The sequence below is a fragment of the Myripristis murdjan genome, chromosome 11 (assembly GCF_902150065.1).
Source record: "Myripristis murdjan chromosome 11, fMyrMur1.1, whole genome shotgun sequence".
Taxonomy (NCBI): Eukaryota; Metazoa; Chordata; class Actinopteri; order Holocentriformes; family Holocentridae; genus Myripristis; species Myripristis murdjan.
In genome coordinates, this window is record NC_043990.1 from 16,277,697 (window position 1) to 16,302,420 (window position 24,724).

The window sequence follows — 24,724 nt, forward strand, 5'->3', positions numbered from 1 at the left end:
CATTTAGTTTTAATTTCAGTTTTAGTGAGCTATAATGACCTTAGTACACACAAACAAACCCACACAGACACCCTCTGCCCTGGTGACCTGCTTCCTTCCTCTCTCTTGCAATCTCACAGTCCATCAGGCTGCACCTTCTGGGGGAAGAAGCCCTGGAGCAGGAAGAAGAAAATTCTGTGGCAGCTGGGCACGCTGGTTGGTGCTCCTGTTGGCATCGCCCTCATTGCTGGAATTGCCATCCCTGCCATGATCATTGGTATCCCCGTCTATGTGGGCAGAAAGGTGAGAGCTGGCACCAAGGATGCTAAGTAGCCGGGCGTCAAACCAGCACCTCATTCAGACAGAGACAGACAACCAGTGGGGTGGCATGCGGAAGTATTTTAGTGCCAAAACTCTGTGCCAAATTGTTTGTTTGCAAATACAAAACACCATTAACAAAAACACACATTGTTTTTGCAAATACAAATACAGAAAGGATTTCAAATCATGCCTCATGATCAAATACAACCTTTTTTACACAAAAAAGCAAAACCACATGCCTTTTGGTATCTTTTCACTAAGATGTTGTTTTTCTCAGTTAATTTACAAAGATTTTCCTCCACAGATCCATAATCGCTATGAGGGCAAGGACATTTCCAAACACAAGAGGAACGTAGTGATAGCTGGTGGTGTGACGCTGTCTGTGATTGTGTCACCTGTGGTTGCAGCAGTCACTGTCGGTAAGAAACAGGTGTTTTTATGTCTTCCCCTCTTCCTGTCTACTCTAAGTCTCTCCAACATCACAAGTGCAACACTTTCCTCTGATTAAAAGTCTTTCTCAACACATTTTTCAGCATTTAGGAAGGGTGATGACATATCTTTACTGTTTGCCATTTCACTTTTTACCTTTGCCAACAGTAGAGGTTGCACCCAAGTGAAGTTGTTGGTAAAAGCAGAACATTTTGTCTATGTGTGTGTTAACGTGTGTCCTACAGGTATTGGTGTACCCATCATGCTGGCGTACGTCTACGGGGTCGTCCCAATCTCGCTGTGCCGTAGCGGTGGCTGTGGAGTTTCAGCTGGCAATGGCAAAGGGGTGCGAATAGAGTTTGATGACGAAAACGACATCAACATCGGGAGCGGAGCGGCAGCCACAGGTGAGCATCTTTAATTCACTAGCTGGGGAAGTAAATAAGCAACATTACTGGTTTCCAGAGTGATGTGTAAGTGCAAAAAATACAGACAGGAACAAGAACTGCGAGCAAAAGCCACAAAGGAAATAAATTAAACATTACAACACATACAGTCATGCTAATAAAATTACTGCCTGCCTCTCTCCTTTTAAATCTTGCTCCATGTATGCTTCTTTGTCCATTCACATTTCTTTTCTCTCTGTTGTGTTATTCAGGTCATCACCCCTCTCAGCCACTTGTTCAAGCTCAGGTTTATTTATAGCCCTCAATCAGTGTTTACAGTCTCAAAGGGCTTTACAGACCAACAGTTTACAGAAAACAAGAACGACACCCCTGAACCCTTGTGGTGGGCAAAAAACAAACAAACAAATAAAAAGTTGGGGCCTACAGGGGGCAAAAAAAAGAAAAAATCTTAATAATCATAATGATTGGGAAACCTCTTCCAAGTTCACCAGGATTTTTTTTTGTACAACATAATCAAATATATCAAGAGTTGATAGTTAATAGTTAATAGAGTTAATAGATGTGCCATGCAATAAAGGTGCATGGTTTACATATAGATGTTGCATTTTAAAGCTTCTGTAAGTAACTTTTGTAGAATGGGTGGAATTTTGTCAAAAACTTTGAACTCAAACAGCTTTTCCACCCCTCCCACCTCAGACTCAGCACTTCCTCCAAGTGCCTCCCACCCACATGCGAGCTAACTTTTCTAATTGGTCAGTTAAGACAATTAATCAATCAAATCCTAAATTACTTAATAAGTGGATATAGGGGAAAATGTTGATCACTAGTTACCAGTTCTCGTTTCTCCTTTCCCATGGCTGTGTGTGTGTGTGTGTGTGTATTTGTCTGCAGAGGAGTGTGTGTGCATGGCATGCTTAAGTGCACCTACATCTGTCATTTTGTATGTGTCATTAATAGTGTACAGAGGGCCAAGCCAGGCGCTGTGAATTGTAGGCAAGTGTTGGAGGTGTGATACAGTGTGAAATTACTCACACTGTCTTTCCTGTTGGTGTATGTTTGTCAGCACCGAGCTGACGCCTGTGCGAGGCCAGGCTCTCATCACTTTCCCACAAGGTGCTGAGGCAAACAGAGATTGCACAGCTTCTGTCAACACTCTGAATGATAATTATGTATCCAAATGGTAGCAGAGACTTTGACCTTTCCAGGAACACAAGGTGTGATTCAAGATGACACATATTTACACGTCTGCATTTATCGGTGTGTTATGCCAGTACAAATTTAAAAACCTGAGACTCTTTCAGTAAAGCTATTGATATATAAATTTGAATCTTCGAAACCTATGTCTGCTCATACTCCATATGAACAAAATGCAGAACCCAGGACCGGCACCTCTGCTGCTCTTCTTTTATTCCCTTGTTCAGTCTGGCTTTGCTCCTAATCCTTCTGATATTTTTCTCTCTTTCACTACTATCCTGTTTTTCCTCATCAGGTTAAAATTATTTTGTCAATAAAACATCACTGTGAATAAATTACAGAGGTTCTCTGGTACTCTCTCCCTCCCCTTTTCCCTAGACACTACCTCAGTGGCGGAGACTCGCCTCAACAATCCCAGCCTGGGAGATGGGGCGAGCGTGGGTGGCCTGACGGGCCTGAGCCTCAGTGCCAGTGGCAGCCACATGGAGCGTTGCGGCATGAGCTCCACACAGCGAGACAACTTGAGTGACAACGCCAGCACCATGGCCCTCGCAGGGGCCAGCATCACCGGGAGCCTGTCCAGCAGCTGCTACAACAGGTAAAAGAAAGGACTTGGATGGTCACTTCGTGATTTTCTGACCTCTGAAAGCGCTCAGTGTCTTCTGCAGTCTGCTGCATATTGTAGCAGCTGTTCCCAAGTCTAAACTATGACTTTTCCCACATAGAATCAGTCAAAGATTACTATTTAATAACAAGAGAAAATGAAAATGATGAAGTATTAAAACTGTTTCAGCTGTTTCTGGTCATTTCATGGAGGCGTGCTAGTGATTTAGCTGTGTACCTACATTTTTACACATTTGTGTGCAAAAAATTAGATTGGGCTTCCCCATCTAAGAGATCAGGATCAGGAAGAGCTGTCCTGATTCCCTCAGACCAATGTTTCACACCAGTCCATAAATGCATATAACTATCTCCTCTTAGATTAGATAAGGCAAATGTAGACAGATATAGTTACTCGTTAAGTAATAAATGACTGTGTGAGACACTAAAGTTCCTTGTTTGTCTGTGTTTAGGTTGGAGGTGCAGGCCGATGTCCAGAAGGAGCAGTGCAGTCTGAGTGGAGAGTCAGCCACTGTCAGCCTGGGAACAATCAGTGACAATGCTAGCACCAAAGCCATGGCTGGATCCATCCTCAATGCCTACATGCCTCTGGAAAGGTCAGCAATCCAAATATCCTTATACTATTTGTAGCAAAAGCATAGTTTTCATTAGTTTTCACTAGTAGAGTAACAAATCCCTGTCCTAGTTTTTGCCAGTAGCTTTTGTTGGACGCCTTGTTGTCAGTGCTAATCACAGAGCCTGCTATTGGTTTATTACCTCGGGAAAAACCCACATAAAGTTAATGGTTGAATTTATGTTCCATTACCATTCAGGATGTACATACAGAAAGGTTGGAGGGGCAGGTACATGAAAACAGTAAATGAGATGAATTGAAGGAAGTGAGTCATTCAAGGAGTTGCTTCGTCTAGTGGAAAGTATGATTTTTCAGGTTGATGGAAACAAAGTGAAAATTAGGGACACTGTAAGCTGGGACAGCCAATAATTGGATCTAATTGGGAGTAAATTAATGTGGAATATGCATACCAAAAACTAAAAGTAGTTTTTGTGTCTTAATGTCTTCTGGTTTGTCTTGTTTTGTAAATACTATTGTTTTGTAAAGACTTTTGCTATCCACCTGTGGTGAAGAATAAAGGGAAAAAGTTCTAGTGATTTATATGTTTTCGTTTGGTTTTGAGGTTCAGTTTTGTTTGTTTGATTGTCTTGCAGAGATAACAGTCTGGAAGTGCAGGTAGATGTGGAATCCCAGCAGGAGAAGGTGCGGCACTGCAGCGCCAGCAGCAGCCTGGATGAAGCCAGCTGTAGTGGCAGCACCACAGGCCTCCAAGCTGCTGGCGGGGGCACGTGCTCATGCTCATGCCCCTCCACCTGCTGTTGCACCCACCACCACGACAACCACTGCTGCACGTCGGCCCGCTGGGCAAAGGAGCCATCTACTTCTTCCTCTTCCTCATCTTCAGGAAGCAAGAAGAGTAAAGGAAAGCTCTGGAAGAGGACGAGCAGCAGCAGCAGCAGCAAAGCGGAAACAAAACTTAGCGAGACACGGGAGGACATGGACACTCAGCTCCTGGAGCAGCGCAGCACCAACTCCTCGGAGTTTGACTCGCCCTCCCTGAGCGGCAGCCTGCCCTCCGTCGCAGACTCACATTGTAGCCATTTATCCTCTGAGTTCAGCTGCTCAGACCCTGAAACCTCAAGACCGGCTCCCCCGCCAGGCCCCTCCTCTGGCCCAGTGGACCCCCACCCTCGCCCCACCCTCGCCTTCAGTAACGTCACCCCCATGCCCGAGGTGGAACATGACCGTCTGGAGCATTACCCAGCTCAGAGCGGCCACGCTGCCTTCACCCGCATGTCATCATCGCCTCCTCCTGCTTCACCAGAGGCGGGCAGCGGCGGGACTTTCCTCTACATCACTGAGGAGAGCGTGGGTGTTGTCATGAATGTGGAGGCAGACTCTGTTTCTGTGGAGCCAGAGCAGGATGAGGACCTAAAAGAGACAAACAACAACAACAACAACAACAACACTGCCATACAGCCTCTCAGCCCAACCAGGAGGCGCTGCATTCAGACAGATATCTAATTCTGCTGCAGGCCCGCTGGCCGTGGCTGTGCTACCACTGCGAGCTCAGTCCGCCTTAACTCACCTGCTAGCCTTACTCTTGTGAGTGAAGCACCTGGTGCATTTTCGGAGCTAGCAGTGAGGGTTAAGGCTAAAGGTCTAAGTCAAATTATTATTACTACTACAATTGTTTTTGTCTGTTTTGAAGGCAAAAATGTATCATATGAATGTTAGTCTACATGGTGACAGAGAGGGTTGAAGATGAAGTTGGAGAGAGATTGGTGAATAATAAAGCCAGGGCCCAGGAAGGTCAAAGCAGATTGGCTGGTTGTACTCTTTCCTGACGGGACGAGCAAAGCTTATAGCAGGTAGAGCTGAATGGATCCGGACAGGTGTGAAGCAGGATTATCAGAGTTGTGTGATACTGTAGAGGGCTATGTTAGCCTATCCAGCTGTTATGATGATCTGCAGAGCCTCTTTTGAGAGCCACCGAGTAATAATCAGCTTTTTAATCAGTGCAGCAGAATGAATCCCATACCAACCCCCAGGGCAGTACCAACAACTTTTTGTATTCCTAAGGAAAGCAGAGCTGATGAAGCTGGATAGGAGCGAGTAAAATATCCAATATTCTATCCAATAGTAAAGCTGAGCTGCTATTATACATGTTAACCATGTTCTGTTTTCTCACATCTGCAAGTATCTAGTTTTGTTAGGGGTTTGTATGAGATTCAGGGATGGAGATGTCATCACTGTGGTTCACCACTGTGCCACCTATTAATCTGTGACTTCACGGCATGGTGCAAACACCACAACAGTCGGATTGTTCAGCCTTCTTTCGAGCATCTAAACCTAAGAGGGACCACTCAATAGCAAATTGTATTTTTTCATGATCATCTATAAAAAAATATATATTATTATTATTGTTACTTCTGTTTTAAAATGTGACTTCTTTGCTCTGTATGTATGTTCAGTTTTATTTTCCATTTTGGGAAAGTTGGTTTTAGTGTTTTAAGCCCTGTGTTGGGTCCAAACTTTTTTTTTTAATATAACCGGCAAGGAGTTGGGTCGACAAGGCCTCAGTGTGAAATCAGAAAGTAGCCTGTGCTCCATAAATTTTATCACATATCTAAGAGAAATTGATGAATCTAGCATGAGGGTATGAGCTAAAGCCAAGGATAGGTGCCATCTTGCATAGACTTGGTCTTCTGAATGCCTTACCCTACACTGGTAAAAAAATGGTTTTGTGTTTGTCTTGCATCTATGCATGTTTAACCAGCAGTTTCCACTGTAGTGTTTTTATTTTCCCCAAAATAATTTTATGAGGTGTACTCAAGTCAACGAATTTCAGGGAATTTCCCTGGAAGGCACAGAAACCTGGGAATCTTGCAAATGAGGGCTTTTTAAAAATGTATTTTACTGCATATTTAACACATTCATACACATAGATGGAGTTAGCGATTATTTTTTAAATATGACTGTCATTGCTAACTGCAAAATCAAACACATTTTACCTGTGCTGGGGTCATTTCAAAATACTTAAACCACAGAATTCAAAATACTATTGGCGAATTTGAAATCATCTTTTCACACAAAATGAAAAAGGAGGTACATTTTTTAATAAGTTACATATAACAAGACAGTTGTTCAGGACAGATATCCTTTTAGAACTAGATGGAACGCAGTACAGACCAAATGTTATCAAAACAAGGAAAGGTCTATAATTTATTGATGTTGTGATGCCCCAGCCTGCTGCTTCAGAGGTGGCAACACATTGGACTGACCCTAACCCTAACTCTTAAATTTACATTCCAATTGTTGATACTAGAAAAAAACAAAACAAAACATATATATTTATTATTTTCAATTAGATTTCATTTCGAAGCCAACTGTGAAAACACATTTTTCACCAGTGTAACCAGTGTATGGTTCAGGAGCAGAGCGCTTGTGGTGATTCACAGCCACTGGAAAGGGAGAGTCAACCTTACAGTGTGTTTGCAATAAGAAGAAAAATCACAGCATTCATATAAGAAGATTAAGAACAGATGTGTCAGATCAAAGGAAGACATCAACACTACAGCAAATGAGCTTTGTGATCAGCTCGTTGTGGAGTCAGGAGATTGGTACCAGTTTGAAATGCCAGCACTTGAGACAGTATTATGTCAGAGATCTTTTTTTTTTTTTTTTTTGGTTATCTTATTTAGAGTTATAGAGTTATATTCTCTAGCTCTGTTGGCTCTGTCAGAAATTGCTGGCTTTTTTTTTTTTTTTTTTTTGAGACTAATCACTAGTTAAGAGGTCCTAGAGGATCATGGTTGTGCTCTTAAGTTTGCAAAGAACACTTTGTAGATCAGGACTGCAGTCAAGAGGATGGCCGTTCAACCCCATGTCATGAAACCTGACCCAGCATGCAGCTTCGAAGCCGCAGGAAGGGACGTTTCCTGACATTTGGGTTGATAGTTGTTCTGTCCACTTTCAGTCTCAGTGTGTTTATGCTGGTTACTGCTACCAGTCCCTTGGCTAGACAACAGTAGGATTTAAAAAAAAAAAAAAAAGCTTATTTCCCACAATGTCATTGTATTCCTTTGAGGCTGATCAGTCTTTTCATTGATGTATAATTTTATAATGGAGTACTATCAGAAAAAAACAAATGTAGAATTCTTGTTTGAGAGGCTCCGGTTGTGTTTCTGACTTTGTATTAAGGATGCTTTCTAAATACCTTGCAAATGATGGATGCAGTTCATTTTATATTTGTTGGACTCACAGTGCCTTTTTGGGGGGAAAATGCTTTTTAGTTTTCCTTTTCATTTCCTTATTCTGTGTCTTCAAATGCAAAAAAAAAGAAAAAAGAAAAGAAAAAGTCATGAGAGAAGTAATTGTTCTTATAAAATCATTTGAGTTCAAGTCTAATGTTAAATACTCACCCATCCTTGAGTGCTAATGCTAGCAGACACACAACCTGGTTTGGCCTACCAAAGACTGCGCTCAGGCTACCGAGGTGTAGACTTCAACACTTTACAGAGATGACGGCACCTCAGCCCTTCTCGCATTGCTCTTCTAGTATAAATCGACTTTGAACCGTAGTAAGAAGAGAGTTTGACCAGTGAGGTCATAAAAATGGCTGCCCTTGCCCATACACCACCATGGCAATACACCACACTTGGGTGAGTTTTGGGCAATTTTTTTTTTTGATGGCACCACATAAACCAAAATGTATTTTTTCATTGATGTTTGGTTTTAAAGTGTTTGTAGAATGACTGTTTCTGAAACTGCTTCCCTAAAGTAGCCAAAGCCCACGAGACAAGAAAGTAGAGCCGTTTTCACTGTTCAGCCCCCTCCTGCTTCATCTGCAGCGATCACACAGCTACTAGGGGTTCACGTGCAGCGTTAGTCGGCTCCTGTTGGCAATAAAAAACCTTTTTATCCAAAGCGACCAGCAGCATCTGTAGTATCTGAATGCGTATACTGATTGTAAGACTACATTTTGTGTTGACCTGAACCAGCGCGGCTCAACATAAGTCTGATAAGGAGCGAGAAAATTGCTTGACTGTTGAAGCAGTTGCTCTCAAAAAGGAGTTGTGGTGCTCGGCGTCAGCAAATCAACCTCAGCAGGTTATTCCCACTGTGGTTTTGTTCCCTCTGTTGAAAATGCCTGTTTCTTTTCTGTGAGTTTTACTTTTTTTTTTTTTTTTGAAGACTAGTGCCAGGTCTGTTTTCTAACTTGTTCTAAAGGAGCATGGCATTTGAAAAAAAAAAAAAAAAAAAAGATTTTTCCTAATTTTTTCTGCTTTATAATGTGCATGTAAATGCATATGCTTAAACAATAAAAATATCAATCAAACATGTTTGTTTATATCAGTGCAATATGAATGATTATTTCATCATGCTTGACTGTTAAGTAGCTCTACTGATGCAGGTAAAGGTTAAAGGTGGAGTGGGGCACTTGACCCTCCAATGACAAACCTGCTTCTCAATTCAACCATTTTTAACTATATGTATTTTTTTTTTTTTTTTTTTTTTTTTGGTGAGCTGAATCAGTTTTGCTAGCATGTTTTAAATTAATCCATTTGACTACAGATCTCCCATGCAGGAGGGAACCTCTGCAAACCCTGAAAAAAAAAAAAAAAACACTGAAAATATCAAAGCGGCCACAGTGCAATTTATTATTTACATTTGCTTTTTAAATGATTTATATACATTTCATGCTCTCACATTCCATGAAGCAATGCTTGTGAAAGATAAAGTTTCAGATTAAGAGTCTCTTAAATGTCCATGAGGTGGTCTAAACCACATGTCAGAAACTTGCCAAACCTAAAGTAATACTGTACACCTATACACATACACTCACACTCACACACTCACACACACCCCGTCATCTTGGTTACATTCAAGATTGAACCTGAGACCAGAAACATACAGTACGTGATAAAGTTAACCTGTAAGCCTAATGTCAGCAGGGATATTTACCTCACAGCCTTGTGGGCTCAAAGTCAGACTCAGAGAAAACACTGATTTGAGCACTGGGCTCAGGTTTCCTAGGATATTTTAATTGGGGTAAATTGTTATTTTATCATCTTATGCTCCAATTAAGACTACACTGCCTCATAAATCTAGAGCATGGGGTGAGAACGTTTTCAAGTTGAACTACTTGGGGAAAAAAACCTGTAAGAGACAGTGCAGCCTTTTTCTGTCCTAAAGCAATTACCAGCACTATGCATGATGATTTATATGCCGTTGGCTTGTCTTCCTTAATTCGACAGCAGTGGACTGCAATGATTTGAGATGTAAACAATGACAAGTGACTCCTATTGAAACAGTAGCTTGCATGGATCCATGAGGGTCGGCCCAGCTGATTACCTTTTTACAACCTCCAGTCTCCGCTTTATCTCAAAGTACAATAAAAAGAATGTAAATACGATAAAATTACACACAATGTGCATCCCAAACACTTTTTTTCCATCATTTCTTAGTCAGCTTCTGCCCCTTTTTGTGTCATGCGCTCAATCATTCATTTTGGAAGTGAACAAAAAAACATAAAAAGGGTAGATTTGGCTTATTTCTTAATGACTGCAGTAGGAATCTCAGTAAGGCACACATACTGTAGCTCTCTTTCTTTCTCCACGTCGCTCTGCCAAAAGGTGCTCTGCCACCCGTTGCATGATACCGCATGTACAGTCCGTTATGTTGCAATGTCAGTGACTTTTTGTGCAAGCGAGACAGAAGTACCTTGACAGTCTGTTTACATAAAGCTGCCCTTTATCCAGGGTTGTGTACTCGAGAATGAATGAATGGTGTGGTTTGCACGTGTCGCAGGTCGTCCGAGGAGTCGAACCAGTCAGTCGTTGTTATTTCCCAGCTCTTCCTTACAGGGGGGGGTCAATGGCATCGACAGACCTTTCTCCGACAGCTGCTCCTTTGTGCCTGCACTCATTCCATTCTTCTGCCTCCACAATGATCCACAAACCATCAAACCTGGAGGGAGTTGAGATTTTTCTCATTAGTGTGTGTGTACTGCATCGCACATCAGCATCTTCAAGGCAGGCTAGTCCCCCCCCTCCGACCCCCATCTCCAGCTCTCGCTCTGCCAACTGTGTGTGTGTGTGTGTGAGAGATCCTTTAATCTCGATGTGACGTGTGTCTGGCGGGATCTACTTTACATTTTGCATGCATGAATTTATCTGGCGCTCTAATGCAGAGTGACTTACAATGAAAAGAGGAGTAAGATAAGCCTGAATTCCCTGATCACTGATGTTACAAGGAACCAAGAGAAATCACAGCTGCACACTCCCTATGATATTCCCGTGACCCAAAAATGAAGTACTTGAGAAATAAATAAGAGAGATGGAGTGGAGCAATTTGAAGAGGAAGATGTGGAAGTTGAAATATGATTTGGCGGGGAGAAGGTGACATAAATCACTTCTGGAGGAAATGAGTTTTCAGCCAACAACAGAAGAGGGGGAGTTATTCTGCTGCAATATCACAGCACGAGCCAGATTTGAAGTCTCACGGTCACAGTGTGTGTGTGTGTGTGTGTGTGTGTGTGTGGTGTGTGTGATGTCTTACCCTTGGTGTGTGTGCAGTGCTGTCCATCAGGCTCTGTCGCAGCAGGCCAGTCACCACCTCAAGCTCCTGCTCGGCCTCGTGCACATTGGGATCCAGCTGGAGAACCTCCTGGAGGTCGCTGCTGGCTGACAGGTAGTCCTAGAGGTTTCCACACACACACACACACACACACACACACACACACAAACAAACAAACACACACACACACAGGACAAATAAAATAGCAAAAAGTAGTTACTCATGACTCAAACGTTACTTATATTGCCGGCTACTTTCTGTGCATCAGACCTCATCAGAAGAGCAAGTCATATGAGTAGTGGTCAGTTTTGCGTATTAAATCATATTAAATAAAAGTTTAAGCCTCATCCTTGACCAGCTCTCTTGGTACAGAAACAGATTATCCTGACAGCTGATCATTCTTCTTAATGCACTCCATAACTTTATGAACATGAACAGGCGAGAGTGATTTTTGACGCACTCAATTTTCCAGCTCCACTCAAGCCCCATGCTGAAGAGTGGAAGTAAGGCAGTTTTTATTAGAAGAGTAACTCTAATCTGATTACTGAAAATTCACACATAATTAAAACGTTACTTCTTTACCGGGAGAGCTAATCTAATTACAGTGCTAAATGCAGGCGTGCGTATGTTACTGGACACTTGAGTCCAGGTTTTTGTATTGAAGAGTCGCAGGCACCTGTAGGCCCTTGTGAGCCAGGGCCCGTCTGTAGAAGGCCTTCTTGTTGAGCGGCTCCAGCTGCAGGGCCGAGTCACAGTCCTGTTTGGCCTCTTCATAGCGACTCAGTTTCAGGAAGCAAATGGCCCTGGAGGAGGGGAAAGGAGAGGATGGCATGTTGATTCCTGCAAGCCAGAGTTTACCAATATGACATTTTTACTGCTGTTTTTTATAGTATCAAACTGATTCCAACCACCAGCCTGATCCATTCATTTTAACTTAACTTTACATCAAAAACTACACCAGGATTGCAATGTCAGATTTACAAAAAAAAAAAAAAAAAAAAAAATTTAAATTTAAATAGTTGTGTTTTATATTTGTCCAGCAGTCTGGCATTTATGGTGCCTGTCCATGAACTGCTCCTTGCTGATGCTGTTCAGACGAGAAAAATGATCTCACTGACCGTGTTTACAGGGTGAAGAGAGCAGAGCGGCACATGTATCATTTACCTAATGATCACTTAGTGCCCTCTACTGTCACTCCCTTTGTATCATAACTCAGTTTCAAAATTCACATTATCCTACATGAAGAACGGTCTTAAAAAAAACAAAACAAAAAAAAAAAAAAACAAATAGACAATATACAATTGATTGACAGCTCAGAGGTCTGGGAACTGATAACATCACACACAAAACTAACTTGGCTTTTAAAATTGAAAACATTTTGCAGACCTCAAAATGTGGTCTCCCCTCGACTGTGCACAGAGCTGTTTTCTGGCTGAGGAAGAGCATTATTTATTTATTTATTTTTTGTAACTTACATTTACTTCGGTAACTTGGCACGGCTATATTTAACACTATTTCCACTGACTAAATCATCTGAGATTGAAAGCATCACCTGCTCCGTTTACTGCTCTCAGAGAGTATTTGTGTATAATGCTTCTGTTTAATTTCCTTTCTCACCTAAATGTGACTGACAGAGGTTTTGTAATCTTATACTTAAATAACATATTCTGAATTTCACAAATTTTCTTCAGATGTATGATTAAAATACATGAATAAATATGTGACTTTTAATATGGTCGGATGTGTGGTCAGCTACAGGTTGTAACCTTTAGAGGGTGTTTCCGTCACATAATGCAGCTTTTTAAGACTCGTGTCCCATGCACACTCATACATGCAGCATCTGAACTTCAACCATCATGACCTGTGTGTCTGAAGCAAGCGTTATTATTGTTATTATTTAAGCATTTCATTGCCTACAGAGCCTGAGAAGTGCAATAAACTCTGTCTGTTGCAAGAATCAAACATCCCCCGCCCTGCCGTCAATAAAGATAAAGACTTAACGTGTGACTTGCGTGTTGTGTCATGTGTACCTGTTAGTGTAGACAGCACATTCGTTGGGTTTTATTTTGAGACATTCACTGTACTTGTCCAAAGCCTCTTGGAAGCAGCTTCTCTTCACCAGGTCATTTCCCTCCTGCTTCAGTAACGTGAAGCGGGACTCTTGTCGCCTGGCTGTCAAGGGGAAAGCGTCCGGAAAAAGAAAAATAATTAAATAGGGAGAACAATGAGGGTGTTGCTCAGCAAAAGGCGACACAAATGAAACCTGCCCGATTAGTGAAAACAACCGGCAGGATGGTTGAACTCTTGAGCGTTCATTTTCTTTCAACTTATGGATGTGTTGCACGTGCCAAGACTGACTGTATTAAATGTGTTTGTCCTACTAGAAGCCTCTCCCATCAACTGGGAGCCCAAGCGATCAATAAATCCATCAGCAGCCGTCTGGATGGGCTGGAGTGGCTGAGTCAAGTCCTGCTTACTGCGCTCTCTGTTGTGCAAATGCTGAGAGAGCCACTGTATCTTATGACTTGGAGGAAACACACACACACACACACACACACACACACCTCATTGCAGTCCACTGAAAACCTCGCAGAGTGAGAAAAACAGCCTCAGTGTGTTTTGAAAGGGTTTCTTCAGCCCAGAGGTGGTAACATTTTCTCAGCCCATAGAGGAGCTTGTGACTCTTTGAGTGAGACCACAACAACTGTAGTAATGATGAACACACAGATCTGTGCACAAACACACTCACAATCCCTGCCTGGCCTTGATGAAAAGGCCCATTTATTGATACAAAGTCTATGTTATTTTGACAAGAAGAGCCAGTGTTTGTCTGAATCTCAGGGAATCACCTCTGAAACAAATCTCATATGTCAATAATAAGAGCCACTTTGATATTAACCAAGCTTGTCCTCAGTCAGGCTTTTCTGTTTTGAAGATGACAGATTAAACTGACACGCAAAGCAATTCTGTGCCCAGTTGCCACGGTGGTTTGTTGACTAAAAGTTCAATAATGTAATGCCTAAGACAATAAAAAACAGTTTTACAAGGCTGCATGAAAAGACACAAACTCGGGTTAAAGAAGAATACATCCTATTGTAAGAACTGATGAAAATCAGTACTTACAAACAGGAAAGTTCCTCTGCTACAAACAAAACAGAGATTCAAGACTCTAATCATGAAACAAATACTAAATTTACATACTCTTACATGTTTGTCAGAACTTAAACCCTTCAGTAACACACTGGTGCTGGCACAAATCATTTAAAACCAGAAAATCAAGATACTGCAGTCAACTTGGGCTGGGCAATACGGACAAAATCATGATATCATGATATCTTTTACCAAATATCTCAAAATCAGTATTGTGCTGATGACTATTGGTGCTCTCACTACATATTTACACAGTGAGATTTTTGATAAATAATCATGAGTAATGCCTATAAAAGAACAAAATGGGTAAAGGCAATGATAGAATGGCTACAACAGTCTGGGAAGCTTAGAAAACTACATCGCCTCACTGTAATGCTGCTTTAAAACCAGGGAGACATCACTTACGTCATATCTTGATATTATGATCCCAGACGATAACGAGTCTCAAATCATAATATTGATATAATTGTGATATACTGCCAATCCCTGCAGTCAGCCTTTTCAACGGTCTTTAACACTATATATTGGTGTGATTTATCTAATTAGAAAGACCAGAGAAATGCTTTTCTTAAGTGCCAGGAAGGAGAGAAACTTGGGGCTGGGGGGTTTGTTTCAACACAAAGAATAGCCGAACTAAAATAGAGCTGCAATACTAAATTAAGTAGACCGGTAGCTATATAAAGCATGAAGATTAGCGTCAAGCAGGAGATTACACAAACTCACACGCCTGTGTAAACAACCAATCAAGTGACATCTTGAGCTATGGCTAATTGTCCTTTTAAAAGGCATTTAAAGTCAATATAAGGGGAATACTGCTTAAGAATAAGAATAGCTACTACATATCCTTTTTTGTTTTGTTTTTGTGGTCTAAGACAGTCTGGTCAATATTTTGAACATGAATACATTACTTTCAAACTGGCAAGAAACCAGAGAACAAAGACTTGAATCTTTGATGCTCGTCAAGCTGAGATGTGGTGTTAATGCTGGGAGCAAGTACAAACTGAACTTTCTCTGTTGTGCTCAAGGCGCTTTCCCCGTCTTCGCTGGCACCAGGGATATGGATGCATTTGTTGCATTTGAGATGAGCTCGGTGCTGGCTTATGGGCAACCGTCTCTTGTCAACAAACAAAACAAACAAACCAAGATTTTATTCAAAATCCCATCCAAACCAGTGATTTTGAAACTGTAAGTTCTTGTTTTACATGTAAAGAAAGTGAAAGTTGACCAGTTCTAAATACTGAGAGCTTCCTTTTTGTCTCCCGGGGTGAACGTACACTGTCGCAGTAACTTCTGGCATGCATCTGAATGCTGGATTGGAGTGAGAGCTAGACTTAATGAACATATGAAATAAATTGAAGTTTGTTAAAGCAACATCAGGAAGGCTACCAATTGAAATGTTAAAATGGAAAACTTTAAGTAAAATTCCCCCGTCAGATACTTTTAAACACATCAACAATCTGCTGTGTTCAAAACGCTCTGATGCTGGCATTTTAACAATGTTGAAGGGTGGATTTTTCTACTAATAGCTCAATCTGTGGCACAGCTCTTGTAGTAACAGAAGGGTTTTTATCAGTGAAAATAAGGCCTTGGCTTTTATCTTGTTTTCACTGTTTTTATTGTGAAGGATTACAGGACTGACAAAGAGTAGAAACAGTCCATTTGCTCGACAACAGCGGCCTGCTATTCTGAGATAAGCTGAGCTCTGCCTGTAAGTGCTTGTGCGTGTGTGTATGTGTGTGTGTGAGTTCAAGTGCCCTGCTAAACTCCGTAATCTTACATGTGTTAATTTCATTTAAGGGTTGCAAATAAACCATTTCGTTTGTGCGTGTGTACGTCATCGATGTGTGTTTGTATATCTGTTCCTATTAATCTAACTTCATGCATGCGGATTTTGTGTGCATGTTTATGCATTTGTGTGTGTGTGTGTGTGTGTGTGTTTGTGTGTGTTGGAGCGTACAGTGCCTTCTAGTCTCTATCCTGCAGGAAACCTGACCTGTATTGTTCCATTACAGCAGCACTACAGTCTGTGGAGCTCGCCTTGCCTTCTACATTATTGATTGTCCACACACACACTGAGACACACACACACACACACACACACACACACACACACACACATTGCTTTTCAGTAGGAATGCCTCCACCACTGCTGAGCTCTTACACTCTGCTGCTCTGACTGACCCACTTCTGCTGCTGCTGTGCTGCTTCTGCAACGGGCTGAATTGCATAATTATTCTCACTTTACTCTTCCACAGTTTTACATGATCACAGCTGCAGTTTTGAAAGATGAACAGTGTTTGTGTGTGTGTGTGTGTGTGTGTGTGTGTGTGTGTGTGTAGTGTGCATGTGGCATGAATGAGTCTGATGGCAAGAACGGCAAGTTGTGTTATTGTGTCAAATGCACCGTTGCACCAAACCATTTAGCCACTTGGTGCGTTAAGAGGAAGTGATGTCACTGACCTTCTTCCTGCGCGGCTCTGGCGGCACGGGCCTGGAGGACCTCAGCGCTGACCGGCTTCTCCCAGTGCTGCTGCTGGACAGACAGGGGGACCGCAGGAATCTCCGGAAGCTTCTCTCTCCACTCGGGCCCGTCCTGCTCGATCAGCAACTTGGTGATCCTGTGGCAGAAGACACCGACAGCACAGAAAAACAGAATCCCTTATCAGATTGAAGAGTCCACTTTCGTGTTAGCTAGAACAGTGGTGCAATCATTTATCACACTGACAGGAACAGGATCTCTGGATTTCAGTTTGCTTGATGCTAGAGGAGACTAAACCTCAGAGGAAACTATGGCTAAAAAGAGGAATTTCAAACCAGTTGAAAAAGGGGGGGGGGGGGGGGGGGGGGGATTCTGATAGCACAAAATTAAAACAAGTTAGAGTACTTTTTAAAGAATATTACTACTGTAAAATGTATTTATTTTTCTGTAAAATTAACATTATGGCATAGGATAGCATCAGACTGGCAAAAACATGGCAATAATGAATTTGGGGATCAATGTCCGGGAATGTTTCGACATAACACAAGATATCTACGACAAATTGAACATAACCTTTTGAGTTGGAGCAAAAGTTTAGGGAAACTGATTTGGCAAATAATATCAAAACCAGCAAAACTAAAGCTGTAGTCCTTTCATGCTGTGGATTATTGACAAGTGGAGTGCTGTTATAGAAGCATGTGATTCTGTGACAAATATACAGGGGTAAGGTTGGAAATCAGTGAAGTGGTCCTTTGATTTTAACAAACCACTGGCCCAACCTTCCAGCCTCCCTACAGTGGGACAGTGGCTGCTCTCCGTGGTGCTGAAAAGGGTGCAGCAGGGTGCAGAGATTTCACTGATCAGCCCACGTTCAACCAAAGTGCTGGAACCCATCAGTGATCACATGTGATTGGTTGGAAAGAAGACCTGCATACTATTCTTGGTTGGGCCTTGATGGCACATGACTGGCTCAACTATGTCAAACCCATAATGGAACCATCTGTAGCCCATTTGGCATTTCAACTCTGTCGTCTACATTTTCTCCTTCTGTCAACCTTATTTTTTTTTTCCAATTAGTGATATTTGTTTTGTCTCCATGATATTCTGTCTGTTTCGCAATATGAAGGACTCTTTTGTCCTCTAAACTTTGCCCAGGCATCAAAAAGGTGAACACATTTTGAATTAAATGTAATATTGCATTTTCTAAATGGTTTCCTCTTTGTTACAGCAGTCATGTGAAAGTGCCTTGCATTTCGTCCACTGTGCTCTTAACCGGTCCTTAATCTAGTCTAATTTGTGTCAGTGTGCTTGGCTCACCTGTGGACGCTGTCATGGGCCGCCTGTACCCCAGTATCTATCTGCAGCACAGTCTTGTAATCCACGTAGGCCTTCCTGTACCGCTCCAGTGATTCATAGGCCATAGCCCTGCGCAACAGGGGCTTTAGGGAGTAGGGCTGCAGCTCCAGAGCCCTAAGAGGATCAGAGACAGGCAAAGACAGAGGATCAAACCCACTACTTGATCTGCAACTCTCCATTCATAAACATGCGTGTGTGTGCAGTTTAGATAAAAGGACTCTTGCAGCCTCAACATGGAAAACTTAACTTATTCTCTATTCACCAACAAGTGTGAATATGTGTTTAGGCGTGCTTGCTTGGTTTCATTGCACCTTGGCTGTAGCAGGCAGGAATTGTAAGCTATTAGCTGGACTTGAGCTCACAGCATCCTGTACAAAATTTGGACTGTACCTACATATAACTTCCTGAGAGACTTTGAGCAGCAGTGTGTAGAGGCCTGGGGCTTAAAAGTGAGTGGCCGTGTGTAAAGCCTCAGACTGCGACAATCACTCCCAGGGCATTATGGACGTATTACAGAGTGAAAATCCCTTCTCCCCAGACGCCATAGCATAGTGTGCACTGCATGGAAATATATGGCTTCTGTAACCCCTTATCAGGCAGCAACTGGTTTTATTCCATTCTGTTCTAGTCTAGCCTGTTCTATGACACTTGTGTTGGTCTAGGTGATTTATGTATAGATGTAATATTGGTGTGTAAACATGGCATACTAGCAGGTGAGAGCTCTTCTTTTTATTAATTAATACCCATCCCACAGTGAGTCAACATGTTTGCTTCTGCTAGTTCAAACACAAAGACAGAAGTGGGGCGAGGGCCGGGCGCACATTGCAATGTGGGACGGCCACCGGGGAGTAAACAATGTCAATCCTGAATACTTGGTATCTTTATGAATGCAAATTAGTAGGAAAGGATGATGTGTATAGTGCATGCAGGTCATTGTGTTTATGAGAGAGACCTAAAAGCAAAACTAAGACTGACATGTGTGATGAAAAAAATAATTACAGAACTGAAATGGAAATAAAAAACTAAACATAACAAAGCAACTGAGGCTGAACTGAAACTATAATTTCTACCTCCATAAGCATCTAAAGCAAGATGAAAATGAACATGAGATCCTATTAGTCCTAGTGATTTCACCATTTTGAAACTGTTAGAACAGTAGAGCAACCTTTGGCAACCATTAACATATTGATACACACATCCAAACACTATTTTCTGTAGGTCCTGAATGTGTTCATAACAAATACTGCCAGCACACTTTATATAGGTTGAGCTACAAAAACAGCATCTAAAGCTGAAAACTATCTTTGTGAGACAGAGCAAAATGAGCCCTATAATCATAACAAAATCTAATGGACATCTCACTGAAATGAATGCATCCACAGGCCAAGCTGACGCTGGTCCTGTACCTGTTACAGTCCTGTATGCAGTCTGTGCTGTTCCCATCCTTGAGGTAGCAGGCAGCTCTGTTGGAGTGGAGGATACACAAGTCCTCTGGGCTGTCAATGCCTGCAGGGGGACAACCACACCCACACTTATCTGGTTTTCAGCAACAAGAGCCTATTCAGCTTTCATCTGAAGATAACACACAGGTCTAAAGCAATGAAATTACAACATTGCTACCAATGGCTTTGCATTCAGCATAGTAGAAATAAGAGGATTTGCTTAGTGGGTGTGATTATTTGGGTATATCTTTGCTACAGCTAATAGAGCACCTACTCCCACTACCTGATGTCTATGTTTGCCCATAGCTCATGCTTATTTGCATGTGTTTCATCTGTTACACTGACAGCTTCAAAGCTTCAGAGGTTTTTTAGAAAATGTTCAGTAAGGCAGATCATTGCACAAGGCTGTGCTGTCAGTGCCTTTGTCTTTAAGTGGCAGTCTATTAGGTTTGCTCGCAAGTCTAGTCTAATCTTTTTAAGCTGTTCTCCAGTGTTGGAAACGCAGCCATTACTCCTCCCAGCTGCTGTATTAAAAGTTGGCTGAGTGCTCTTAAAGGTCTGGTATGACATTCAGTCATACCTAAAAGCTCTATGCACCGGCACGAGTTCAGTCTATTGTCGGAAATGGCTCCTTGTGCCAAAGTACTGAGCAACTGCCTTGCATACCTAAATAAAGTTCTCTCATATTTCTGTAAAAAAAAAAAAAAAAACAACAACAAATGATTACCTCCATCTGTCCTAGCCGCTGTAAAAATGTTGTTCACCCCTCAACCCCTTTATTTTGGACAGATGCAGGAGCAGAACTGACAAGTATACTCGCTCTTGCACTCTTCTTGTCTGCACCTTTGTGCAATGAAAAGGGGAAGGGGGGGGGGCGCTGTGTATGTCTTGGAAGCAGAGCACATTCATAATTGAAATGGGATACTCTGGAGTATTGAGCCAAATGACACTCCAAATGAACTTACTGATACCCTTGATACACAGATTCTAGAAAGTGCTCTGTCGGCCTCGCTGCCACCCTCCAGCTGCTTTATTTTCAACATTTACATCTCATTCAGAAACCATAAGATTCATAGTGAAGGAAAGACTATCTCCATCTGAAAGCATGACACGCTGAAAGCATTAGATCCAGGTTATTTCTCTAACCTCGAGATCAATTTCAGAGCAGGTACAAAGTATAAAACCACATTTCCATTCAAGTTTGGCCTTGCAGCGGATTACACATTAGGATTTAATGATAAAAACAATGCATTAATAGAACAAAGGTATGCCTACATTATACATTAAGGGGAGAGGTCTGAGGATGATCTATGTTTTTACTAAACAGTTATTGTAGAGTTGTTAGTCATTGCTCCTAACATGAAACAGATACTGAAACTGAGTACTGTTCATTAGGTTATAATTCAATGATAGGGAAAACTTACTGAGTTCACAGTTCTTCCTTACCTGCATCAGCACAGCCATCAATAGCCTGGGTGTATTTCTCCAAGGCCGCCCCAAACTGTCCGTTTTTGAAAAGGTGATTGCCCTCATTTTTGAGCCGGCCCAGGTGAGGAGGAAGGGCACCGGCTGGGGCATCCAGATAGCTGGTGTCCACTGCAGGCCTGTCCTGGCTCTCCTCTTCATGGCTCTTCTCTCTCTGAGTACCGTTGGCCACCCCTTTCTGCGGAGATGTCTGGGACTGGGGCTTCTCCACGCTGCCTGCACCCCGGCCTCGCCTCCTGCTCCCCGGTGTGGCCTGCTCCCCCCCTCCTCCACTACCCGGAGGTTTCTCCTGTGCATTTCCCATGGCTGCACTCGCTCTGCAGAGTGTATCCAAACTCTCCCTCCCTCACTCTAACCCTCCCTACCTCTCCTCCTCTCCAAGCTGCAGCTAAGTCCGTCACAGGTTGGGGGATTTCTGTTGGCCACGCCCCCCCACCGGATGATGTCAGAGGTGATGTCAGTGGAGGGGGAGGTGTTGTAGCATTGCAGTGCTGCAGTAGGACACCTCTGATGGGAGATCCTTAGTTTAGACTTCAGGGCAAACGCCTATGGTGGCTTGACTGTGGAGGAACACTCGTGACTTCCTGTTTGTCAAGGCTTGATAAAAACACAAAATGTAAACCTGCTATCAAATATCAGCCAGACAGAAACTAAACTCTCCATGTGGGTTAATTTTGACATTTTGAAACATGCAGCATAGGCATTTTTTTTTTTTTTTCATTCAGACTAGGTCAGCTAGAACCAAATCTTTAGGATTACAGTAAAGCCCGTTTTTATTCTCCCAAATAAATCCACAGTATTTATAATAGTATTAAGTACTTACAGACAATAAACTGGACTGTACATATTGTTGTAATGTTACTGTAGGATTAATGCACATATTTCTACATACTGCACATACTTTTTATATTTCTAATTTCTTATTTCCTTTTTTATCTCTTATAATGTCACTTATGCTTATATATATTCTTGCGACTTTGAGCACTTGTCACTGACCCAATTTTCCCTCTGGGATCAATAAGCTATTTCTGATTCTGATTCTTAATTACTGTGGATTTACTGCAGCAAGCTCGGACTGATTCCTTGTTCAAATCGCAGTTTCAGCAGGATATTTGTCTGAACTCTCCTGTTAAGACAGTGCGTTCCTCAAATGAGACGAGAATGCTTACTGGCTAGGAAACTTTGTTCAGCTCCGTTTTGTCTTATAGACATAAGTGATCCAAACCAAGCATCTGTCACTGACTACATGGAAACTCATTTGGATTTCGAAACCATCAGTAGCATATTTAGACTCACAATATTTGATTTTCAAGTAATATTCAAAAGTTCATTTAAAACACACTGTCGCATGTATTTCAAACAAAATATAAATATATCTATAAAATATCCCTATTTGAAGAGTTTTGTTCATAGATATCATTTCAACAACATGGCACACATGCTTAAAAAAATATTGATAGCAAAATTAATCATGGTACTTCTTCATGATAATAAAAACACCTTTAGTTATTGATATTAGAGAATATTTTTATATGTTGGATCATGTTGCAGAGAGTAATTAATGACCTTGAAGTGACTTCTCACTCCTCATATAGATTTTTAAAACATATCCCCTCAATTAATCTATCAAAGTTGATAATAATTTACTTTCTGGGACAAAAAAACAGTTATGTATGGACACTAGATATGAGGGGTGAAGTGATATTCATGATGAGTCGGTTAAATACGTTCAGAGAGTGAAACGGTGGACACAAGGCAGTTCAGTGAAATGCTTCTTTATAGTAAACCATGACTTTCATCCACCACTCTTGGGTAAATATAAAAAACACCATTGAGAGCATCTGCATAAAAAATGGCAATTTCTGACACTAATTCAGCAATCTGTGGCCCGACCTGGTCCAGATCTGAGCACACAGAGTTGCAATCCTATTTATTTACATGGTAATGCACTACAAGAATAGCACATGCAAAAAAAAAAACCCAAAACAATCAGAACTGCTGCACTCGTCTTCATCTGGCATCGAAAACAACCACTGGAATAGAAGAGTCAAGGAAATGCACAGAGGATTTTCTCAATATGTATAAAAAACAACCATAAGCAACAAATGTAGCAAACATAAAATGAATTTTCATGAAAATCAATGAATATTAATCAATGAATAAAATGTTGCTTTGAATCATTAACAAAAACAGTAACACCATGACAGCTCAGGAAAGTGACATAATTGACCAAATGACACTTGGAAAAAAAATGTAATCAAAAGAGCCTGATGGCAAAACCCAATACCAGAAAAATTGAAAATATATAATAATAATATTCCATTTAAAAATCATGTGAAGCCTGTACTCCATGATAAGCTTCCACCATGACTTTCCATTACACACACACGTTTCTCTCTCAAAAATGTCAGAAGGATACATCTCTTTGTTCTCTTCTTGTACATGATTCTGTAGCCGCACTCTCTACATCGGATCGGATCACGGGCCTTGATTTCATTTTCTGTATGACATTCTGCAAGGAAAGAAGAACAGAAAATCACAGTAAGGAAAATATCCTTGTATGGAGACTGACACACACCCTAAACAATCCAACAATATGATTACTCAGTTGGGTCATTTCTGCTGATGAGTTGTTTGTGGTTGAAAACGCCCGGCATGCAATAATAAATGCAAACGCACAAAGCTGAGGAGCGGTATTGGTCAGACACCACTGCATTCTCACAACCTGAACACAAACTGTCAAAAAAACTAAATGTATGCATAAAATGACAACTTGAAGCTGGTTTGATTGTCAAGTCACATGTATGCCATTTGCATCATCTTACAAATGGCTCAAAATCTGCCTTTTCTGAAGCCCAAAACTGCTTTGACCTCATAAATTGATTACTTTAATTAGCACTATGCTCAAATCTTACTTTATTTTACCAACAGTATTTTGCTTTAATGTGTACACTACCAGCACAGAGCACAAGTTCAGTGCCAGTTCGTTTAATTGTATTTGGGAAATGGTTTTATTTTTCTGACTTTGATATCTGTCACAAGAACCAGAGGGACAAACTCAAACCTCAAGAGTTTCGACAATCATGTCTTACACTCAGAAATGTTTAGTTCAGCCTACAGCACAGCAACGCAGCGTTAGCTTTTAGCGTCACTTTACCTCCACATATGTAGATCATAGGCTGCTGCTTGGGCGGCTGTAGATCCTTCTGGGAATCCATGTTTGACTCTATAAGAAAAAGGGGAAAACTGTAAGTGTAGTGTGTGTGATATGGTCATTAAAACACAGCTAGTTTGCTAACACATCTGAGCACAAGAAGCAGCATGGAGACGGTGAGCCTCGGCCATCACTGCCGGTAAAGCTACCGCTAGCTAACCAGCCAAACAAAGTAGCCAGCAATACAAAACAATAAATGAAAAAATAAACTCAGTAAATGTTTAATATGCGTATGAATATCTGAATTTCGAGATTTCTCACCACTTTATTACAGCAAGTGTTAGCTGTTTACCTCTCTTTTCATCTCACGCCGCCTCCTGCGTGCTTACGTAGAAGCTTTGTCCACCCCGCAGCAAAACGGCTTCTGATTGGTCAAGAATCCGCTCGTACAATTCCCATGTTTAATCATTTTTGCCTTCAAACACTCAAACATATCCTGTGAATGCCCATACAACTTTGTTTTAATTCTGTGTAATAACTGTACTGTTTTATTGTACCAATTATTGTTGGATT

General features: G+C 41.5%; 3 protein-coding genes across 4 annotated transcripts in view; 1 reads left to right on the plus strand and 2 right to left on the minus strand.

Moving 5' to 3' along the window:
• Positions 1-7,559, plus strand: part of LOC115367652 (E3 ubiquitin-protein ligase RNF19A-like) — a 30,465-nt gene extending 22,906 nt beyond the window's left edge. Inside the window, exons 5-10 of the mRNA XM_030063495.1 lie at positions 120-282; positions 605-719; positions 975-1,136; positions 2,709-2,928; positions 3,404-3,547; positions 4,158-7,559. Coding sequence (XP_029919355.1) covers positions 120-282; positions 605-719; positions 975-1,136; positions 2,709-2,928; positions 3,404-3,547; positions 4,158-5,028 — 1,675 coding nt within the window. The 3' untranslated portion in view covers positions 5,029-7,559. The remainder of the gene's footprint in view (positions 1-119; positions 283-604; positions 720-974; positions 1,137-2,708; positions 2,929-3,403; positions 3,548-4,157) is intronic.
• A 1,584-nt stretch (positions 7,560-9,143) lies between these two features.
• On the minus strand, positions 9,144-21,322 carry spag1a (sperm associated antigen 1a). Its single transcript, XM_030063297.1, has 8 exons — positions 20,959-21,322; positions 19,477-19,576; positions 18,032-18,184; positions 16,696-16,853; positions 13,116-13,257; positions 11,762-11,888; positions 11,068-11,205; positions 9,144-10,476 (listed from the first exon to the last, which is right to left on the minus strand). Exons 1-8 carry the CDS (start codon positions 21,299-21,301, stop codon positions 10,471-10,473), a joined length of 1,167 nt encoding a protein of 388 aa, XP_029919157.1. The 5' UTR covers positions 21,302-21,322; the 3' UTR covers positions 9,144-10,470.
• A 1,434-nt stretch (positions 21,323-22,756) lies between these two features.
• polr2k (RNA polymerase II, I and III subunit K) lies at positions 22,757-24,594 on the minus strand. Of its 2 annotated transcripts, none has more exons than XM_030063299.1 (4): positions 24,504-24,594; positions 24,155-24,223; positions 23,417-23,509; positions 22,757-23,030 (listed from the first exon to the last, which is right to left on the minus strand). In XM_030063299.1, the coding sequence occupies exons 2-4, from the start codon at positions 24,213-24,215 to the stop codon at positions 23,008-23,010; spliced, it is 177 nt and encodes a 58-aa protein (XP_029919159.1). In that variant the 5' UTR covers positions 24,216-24,223; positions 24,504-24,594; the 3' UTR covers positions 22,757-23,007. The 2 variants fall into 2 exon arrangements, with proteins under 2 accessions (XP_029919159.1, XP_029919158.1); XM_030063298.1 differs by having other exon boundaries at positions 24,473-24,593.
• Positions 24,595-24,724: the final 130 nt, after the last annotated feature.